Source organism: Eumetopias jubatus, unplaced genomic scaffold, assembly GCF_037043125.1.
Source record: "Eumetopias jubatus isolate StellerSeaLion01/CBP00866 unplaced genomic scaffold, mEumJub1_p1.0 scaffold_10, whole genome shotgun sequence".
NCBI lineage: Eukaryota > Metazoa > Chordata > Mammalia > Carnivora > Otariidae > Eumetopias > Eumetopias jubatus.
Window position 1 is genome coordinate 96,081,058 of NW_028274816.1, and position 8,659 is coordinate 96,089,716.

At 43.0% G+C, this 8,659-nt stretch overlaps 1 protein-coding gene across 2 annotated transcripts in view; it reads right to left on the reverse strand.

Annotated features, from left to right (window-relative positions):
- Positions 1-5,509, reverse strand: part of DCAF7 (DDB1 and CUL4 associated factor 7) — a 32,566-nt gene extending 27,057 nt beyond the window's left edge. For both annotated transcript variants that reach the window (XR_003606771.2, XM_028087480.2), the window contains exon 1: positions 5,155-5,509. Coding sequence is in view for 1 of the 2 variants with exons in the window: in XM_028087480.2 (XP_027943281.1) it covers positions 5,155-5,292 (138 nt within the window). In the remaining variant the exon portion in view is untranslated. The remainder of the gene's footprint in view (positions 1-5,154) is intronic.
- Positions 5,510-8,659: the final 3,150 nt, after the last annotated feature.

Here is an 8,659-nt window from a genome sequence, read left to right on the forward strand (position 1 = left end):
GTAAGTCTGTATGAACCAGGTTAGGTTTTACAAAAAGGAATAAAGCAGCAGCACTTTTATCCAGTGGTCCCATGGAGGAATTAGTCCTCTCACTGTCTAGAAAAAAGAAAGGAGGAAGTTAAAACCAGAAGAGTTTTATATTTTAAATTCCCCTGCACAGTCTTGCGAGGGACTGGTGGAGCACTGCAAAATTCTAAGTGTCTATCACAAACCCTTAGGTGTACTAAAACACTTAAGTCTTTTTTGTTGCCAATTTCACATCTGCTAACAAAGGCTACAGAAGATTACTAAGTATCATCATTGTGCCCAAAACACATAAATATGGGTCCAATATATCATATCTGGTGAATTAAATGAAGAGATTCCTGAAGGGCTGCCACAAATACTAAGAAGTGAAAATTTATATGCCAGAGTCAAAATCATTATGTGCCAAATAGATAAAATAACTGCTTTAAAATCTCAGAGGCATCAACACAGGCTGAGAAGGCAAGCATTCGTCCCATGTTTATTTCAAGTACAAGGTGGTCTTACTATCAGTATTTTTCAAAAAGCATCAGGTATACTATACCTATATTTCTCTCCTCAGAACCTTAAAATGTTTTCTAGATGCTAAATTTTAAAGCACGATGATCAGTTAGATAAATATTAAGGCAAGATAAATCCCTATGACTCTGCCAATTCTATTCAAAACCAACTCTGAAACATGCAACTAAGTGAAACAGAAGCCTGGGAACTGCTACTCATCTTTTGCCCTAAAACAGGGCAAATACCACCTATAAACTCAGGAGACTACCAGCATTCTTGTATCAGCTACTGTATCTAAGTCAGGTAGAACAAGAGAAAATGGGCTTTAACTAGTACATTATGGTACTTGGCGTCTGACTAGAAGAAGCTTCTAGACCACAAAAATGGGTTTAGTTGAAAGGAATCAAGGGAATTTTTTCCTCTGGGTCTTTAAAAGGCAGAGGAATGAACATAATGACATTCTGAGGTAGCTTTCTGGCCTGGGATCCTGATTCCTCTCTTGAAAATATAAATCACATTTATATTAACACCTATATAATTCTCCTTGATTATATTTCAATTATACAGATATAGTAAAGATGATGATTAAATAATAATAGCAACATTTCTAAATTGCTTACCATGTATGTCCCAGGCAGAGTTCCTAAACCCATTACATATACATTAACTCATTTAATCTTACTTATTACTCTCATTTTACAGATGAGGAAACTGAGGCACAGATGTTAACTTGCCCAAGGCCACACTAACTGGGAAGAGGCAGAACTGAGATCTCAACACAAAGTACCCCAAAGGGGCTATCTGGTAATAGAGCTTTTTGTATGGGATGGAAGAGAAGAATCAATGTTCAGGTGCATGTAGATGCAAAAAAAAGATAGGATTTCTGCTTCTGGTCAGCAGATGTCAAGGTAATCCCAGGGTAATGTTCTTAGAGTGCCATCTGTACCACCTGTTTCTGAATCAGCTGAGTGTCTGTTAACTTCAGGGGTAGAGCCCAGGAATGTGCAAATCCCTCAGGGGAGTCTCAGACAAACACTAGGATTTAGGGAACCACCACTCCAACACCAATGCTGCTGTACCCCCCAGCAGAAACCACAAAAGGAGAAGATGAAACACAATTACTGATTATGGCACTTCTTATTCCAGGTGTAGCTGACAGAATCCAGTTCTTTACTCTGAAACAACTCCCAAATGTATTCAGATGATGGAACACTTGAAAGTCAAGTTGTTCTTGAAATGCAAATAAATTTAATTCTATTAAACTACAAATACAAATAATTTTACTATAGAAAAAACATGATTACATTACTACAAAAAATTTAGAAATTATAATCATGTATTCTTATGTCGGTGTCTCCAGAGTAAAAAAGATGAACATTTCCGGGCTTTTTCACCCATGTTAAAACCTGCATCCATTTATTTTGCCCTCTGCTGGCAATCATTACCAACAGCAAGCAGGAAACAAAGATCCGAAAATTCCAACAATAACTTTTAGAAATTCCTCTAAACTGAAGTCTGGTACCTCCTTGGTAAAAGTCTCCAAAACTGAGCCTAAAAGGCACTGTGTTAAGGTGGTATTTACTGCTCACCAGCCTCCAGGCACAGATCCTTTTCATCAGGGTTTCTTAACTTGAGGTCCATGAGCTTGAATTGGAAAATCACATTCATATTTTCACTAACCTCTGACTGAAATTTAGCATTTCCCTCCATTACGAAGGGAGGCAGCTACTCACAGCCATGTCAATATCTAACTTTGTCACTGACAGAAATCAGATTTTTATATCACATTACTATAATTAAACATCTTGAAATGCTATTTACCCTCATCACTACTTTAAAATTATAGTCATAATTACACTGGATGGTGTAATTTAATGAATTAATTTAAAAGTACAAGGGTGCCTGGGTGGTTCAGTCAGTTAAGTGTCCGACTCTTGGTTTTGCCTTAGGTCATGATCTCAGGATCATGAGCTCAAGCCCCATGATGGGCTCTGTGCTCAGCAGGGAGTTTGCTTGAGATTCTCTCACTCCCTCTGCCCCTCCCCGCCAAAAGTACATATTACTATAGCTCCACTTTTTTAAAAAATATTTTTGATAACTGTAATTCCATATAATTGATTTCCTTCATATTCTTATGTTTTTTATGCATCTTAAAATGTAATTATGAAAAGAGGTCTACTGGCTTCAGATTGCCAAAGGTGTCCATGGCATGCATACACACATGTACACACACACACACACACACACACACACACACACACGTTAAGAACTCTGACCTGGATAGGCTGGTGCACAAAAATAGTTTTAAGATACTGTGTCGCCTACATCATGCAAGTGAGTTAATTAAGATAGAAGTAACTGCTTATGGTGTGATTACTGGGATTATTAGTTTATATTTCACTACCAAAACCCACACTTCCTGTGTGCCTGGAACAAAGGAGTTCCATTAGGTTGCTAAATGAAAGGACAAACTTTGGGGTAGAGTTCCTATAAATGAGGTTTGACCCTAGTTACTTCACTGATTTCACCAGCAGCCTATCTGTGGCTCAGTTCCTCCTTTCCTAGAAATGGGGCTGCTACTGCTTATCCAAATTGACTCTGAAAGACCTTGCAAGAAGAAAGGGGCCATTGATTTGTGTAAAAAATCTCAAGCCCTTTGAAAGATATATTTACTTTTTTTAAACATATATTCTTAAGTAATAGTTCTAGTAGTCTCAATTTTACTAACACAGACACAGTTTCCACATCAGGACCTTGAATTCCATTCCATTCTGCTGTCCAACATGGGGTGTAAGGAAGAGCGACCCATTACGGAAAATAAAACTATGTCTCAGGATTCTCTGCTTTCTGTGGACAGTGGGTGGACTTTAATATCAGTGTGTAGTCCCAGGGATTTGTGTGTAAATTGTGCGTGTTCTGTCCAGGCAATGAGAGTCTGTCGCTTTCATCAACTTCTCAAAGGGAATTCCAGAGGGGCGCCTGGGTGGCTCAGTCGATTAAGTGTCTGCCTTCCACTCAGGTCATGATCCCTGAATCCTGGGGGAATCCTGGGATGGAGCCCTGCTCAACGGGGAGTCTGCTTGTCCCTCTCCCTCCCCCCGTCCTAACTCGTGTGCTTAAGCTCGCTCTACTCTCTCTCAATAAATAAAATCTTTAAAAAAGGGGGGGGAGGGTTCCAGAAAAGTTGAAACCTAGACTCTAGAGAAATACTTCGGGAAAACTGTAAACAAACTCACAATGTACAAATGTTTTTTGACAGGACCTTTATGTGTAAAAAAGAACTCTTTTCCTACAACAAACTGTGGGTCAGAAATAATAAGATTAACCTGTGCAACACCTTATAGCTAGTCAGTGGACTAGACAGAACCAAACTCCACCTGGCTTCTCCCCCTGCACCATGCCGATCACTGTCCAGTTTCATTCGTCTTAAGTCATGGTGTTCGTGGTGTCTCAAGCAGGAGGATAAGGCTTTAAACACCACTAGCCGAGGCCCTCAGTTGCTCTGATCACTCTCACAGTGTTTAATACAGTAAGTGGAAGAGATTAAGGGATAAAGGAAAGAAAATTCTTCCCACTGACATATTCAACAACTTTCAAAAATAAATTCATACTGCAATGTCAGCTTAAAAGCTTCCTCCTGGGGCACCTGGGTGGCTCAGTCGTTAAGTGTCTGCTTTCAGCTCGGGTCATGATCCCAGGGTCCTGAGATCAAGCCCCGCATCAGGGTCCCTCCTCCGCAGGAAGCCTGCTTCTCCCTCTCCCGCTCCCCCTCCTTGTGTTCCCTCTCTCGCTGTCAAATAAATAAACAAAATCTTAAAAAAAAAAAAAAGCTTCCTCCTACTGCCTGCCTGTGCTTCTATGAAAGATCCTCAAGTTGTCAATGTCCAGAAAGACTTAACTACTCAAAGTTACACTTCTGTATCACCATGAAAGAAGCCAAGAAAAGATAAAGAAAGTGTCATCCTTCTCTATTCAGAAAACAGTGGCAGGATCACGGTCACAGACCAAAACTTACAAAAAGAGATCACTTTTAAGAGGACAGATATGAGGCAGCAATAGCAGTGACACTCCTGGCAGACGCGCTGGGGGATCCACGAATGGTACCTGGGGGTGGGAGCAGGAGACGGGGAAGCCTGCGCAGTAAACAGCCCTAACAGAAATCTAGTGTAGCCAAGAGTGTGTATGACCACCAACTGAGGCAGCAGCATCTTTCTTCACAGGCATCCCTCTCTTCCTCTATCCGCCCCCCAGTTGAAGCAATGCGGCGCGAAGGGAAAGGAATGGAGTGATAAATGGCGTGGCTTTTGGGTGTAAAGTCGAGTTTGAGTGCCATTCCCCTCCTCCCCCCGCGAAATAGCTGTCTGACTCGGGCAAGTCACAACATGGTGCCTCAGTTTCCCCAAGAGTAAAATGGGGGTAATTACGCTTCTGACTACAAAGAAATGCTGCCAGGATTAAATGAGATAACGAGTGCGAAAGCTTCTGCACAGGGCCAGACACAGAGGAACCGCTTCGGGAGCGCTAAGGCAAGTCCGCAGCAGGGTCCTTGGGGTCTGGGCTCCGGCCCGGAAAGGGTGCTCCCGGGGCCCGCTCCCCGCCAGCTGGGTTCCGAGCCCCTGTCCGGCCCACCTTGTTGTTGTATTCCTCCACGAAGCTGCCCAGCGCCAAGCGAAAGCGCTTGTCGGGCCGCACGCTCCAGTTCATGGCGTAGACGGTCCAAGGCGCTTCATACTTGTAGATCTCCTTCCGTTTGCCGTGCAGGGACATGGTGGCGGCGGCGAGGCCGCAGTGCGGGCCCGGACGACAGCAAGCTGCTGCGGGCCGGGCGCGAGTCAGGCGGGGAGCCGGGCCTGAGACTGAGGGGTCCAAAGGGAGGCGGGGCGGGGGCGGGCAGGGACAGCCTAGCCCGGAAGCGGGACCGCGGCGACAGACAACGACTGCCGGGCCCGACCCCCAGTTTCAAACCTGCTTCGGCTCGGACAACAGCCACCTTCCGTTTGAAGCCCCGCCCCGCCCTCTCGAAACGGAAGCCACGCGACCCCCGAAGCGGCGCTGGCCGTTGGCTGCCTGACATGTCCTTTCGAAAGGTTCCTTCTCCTCATTGGCTACTGCATCCGTAGCTTCTGAAACCCTTCGCTATTGGCGTAAGTGTTTGTCATTCCAATGACTGGCCCGGCCCAACTTCAGGGGGCAGGCGCTTTCTCAGCTCCAAAGGTGATTGGCTGACAAAGATGTCAGTCAGAGAGATAACGGCGCTCTGCGGGTGAATGGGGGCGTGGGTGGCCTAGAGGCTAGTTATCTAGCTGCGGCCCGGCAAGGCCTCCAAGTTCTAGGCCAAGTCTCTGAGAGTTGAAACCCCCCGGGTGACCTGCTCTGACCTCCTCTCTGCAGCTGCCATTGCGAGCGGTTTCTCCACGCTGTCCAGTGGAAATTTACATTCTGCCTCACCCAAGGGCCCGCGGCCTGGCAGCCTGGCCCCAGCCAAACGGGAATCCCCTTAATTTCCTCCTGGTGCCCACAGCCCTGTATACCGGGGAGCTGTTGTCCCAGTCCCCCCAAGGGCAGGTGGCGCACACGCCTTTGCAGACCGATCCACCTTTAGTCAGGCCCTCCCGCGCTTTCCTGGACATTCTAGAAACGCTCGGAATTTCAGGGTTGGTTTTCAGTCAAGTCGGCGGCCCTACTTGCTTGGCCCTAAGTTTTTGTCGTTCCCGTTCATTCCATCTCTTTCCCCGAAGCGGAGCCCAAGGCAAAAGCTAATCAAGCCCTAAACATATCTGTGTCCTCAGTTTGAAATGGAGAAGGGTCTGAATCTAGGTAACATCTCTTTATAATTTAAGTGGTTTCCTATGATTTGCTTTCAACGCAATTAAAGGAGAATCCTATGGAACTGCTAGATGGTATCATTAAATATCGTTTTAAATATCGTGGATTGTTGAACAACTCAAAGAATTAAGTGACTGTTGTATGTAACAAACCACTTAGTGTTCCATCTGCTTACTTATTTGAACAAGTTTTCTCTGCTTAAGTTTTTTGAAAAGAAAAATAGGTATAAAAGTGTTGCTGAACCTTGTTTCACTTTAATAAAAAAGTGATATTCATCCACACACATGATCTAATGAGAGGAAAATACCCTCCTTTATACATGCATTTCCAATAAAATTTTAATTTCTATAAAAATTTGAAATATATTTGGGCTCCTGGCTGGCTCAGTTGGTAGAGCATCCATCTATTGATGTTGGGGTCCTCGAGTTCAAGCCCCACGTTGGGTGTAGAGATTAAATTTTTTAAAAACTTTAAAAAATAATTTTAAAAAATTTGAAATATATCTCTGTTGTTTTGAACAACTCTGTACTAATGAGTGTAATCCTAAAAGCCTTGGTAAGATTACAAAAATTTAATTTAATTTAATTTTTAAATTTTTTTTAAAGATTTTATTTATTTGAGAGAGAGCATGAGAGGAAAGAGGGTCAGAGGGAGAAGCAGACTCCCCGCTGAGCAGGGAGCCAGATGTGGGACTCGATCCAGGGATTCCGGGATCATGATCTGAGCCGAAGTCGCTTAACCAACTGAGCCACCCAGGCGCCCCAAAAATTTAATTTTAAAATTCATATATATATATATTTGCTGCAAACAGTTATGATCAAGTTATCGATAATAGACCTTAAATCTGGAAATAAACTACATGTAGCATAAACTGTGGTGGGAATAGAATGGAATTATGAGAAGAGAAAAAGGAATAATGTTAAAGAGTTTATTCTCATGTTTTTATTTTATTTTATTTTTTAAAGAGTTTATTTATTTGAGAGACAGAGAGCACGAGCAGGGGGAGGGGCAGAGGGAGAGGGAGAAACAGATTATAGGCTGAGCAGGAAGCCTAACATGGGGCTGGATCCCAGAAGCCTGAGACCATGACCTAAGCCCAAGGCAGCCACTAACCGACTGAACCACCCACGTGCCCCTATTCTGATGTTTTTAAAATGAATGGAGGATGCGGGGTGTGTGTGTGTGTGTGTGTGTGTGTACACATATAATATATATATATAATGTAATATTACTCAGCCATCAAAACTATATATATTATATATATGTATAATGTAATATTACTCAGCCATCAAAAAGGATGAAATCTTACTATTTACAACAATGTGGATGTAACTGGAGGGTATTATGGTAAGCAAAATAAGTCAGTGAGAGAAAGACAATTATCATTTGGTTTCACTCATATGTGGAATTTAAGAAATAAAACAGAAGTTCATAGGGGAAGGGAGGTAAAAATGAAACAAGATGAAATCAGAGGGAGACAAACCATAAGAGACTCTCAACTATAGGAAACAAACTGAGGGTTGCTGGAGGGGCGGCAGGTGGGGGGATGGGGTACCTGGGTGGTGGGCATTAAGGAGGGCATGTGATGTAATGAGCACTGGGTGTTATATGAGCTGATGAATCACTGAACTCTACCTCTGAAACTAATGATATACTGTATGTTAACTAACTGAATTTAAATAAGTTTTAAAAAAAGAAAAAAAGAGGCAGCAGCTCTTTCTGTCCCCAGATCCTGTCCCCTGCTTTAATAAACCACCATTGTGCACTAAAAACAAAACAAAAACAAAAACGAAAGAAAGAAAATGAATGATGTGAAGGGTGCTTGGCTGTCTCAGTCAGTAGACATGTCACTCTTGATCTTAGGTTATGAGTTCAAGCCCCACATTGGGCATGGATCCTACTTTAAAAAAAAAGAAGAATGATGTTGGCTCTTTTTTTTTAAGATTTTATTTATTTATTTGACAGAGAGAGACACAGAGAGAGAGGGAACACAAGCAGGGGGAGTGGGAGAGGGAGAAGCAGGCTTCCCGCGGAGCAGGGAGCCCGATGTGGGGCTTGATCCCAGGACCCTGGGATCACAACCTGAGCCGAAGGCAGACGCTTAACGACTGAGACACCCAGGCACTCCTGAATGATGTTAGTTCTTAAATCACTATGCTACTTGGATCTAAATGGATCGATATAAATGAGGCAATTTATAAAGTATCAATATTCACAATATACTAGAAATTACATGCTTGCAACTATTTAAACTTATCAATGAAATACTTCAAATGTTAACTTAAAAATGTGTATGTGGTAGGAAGGG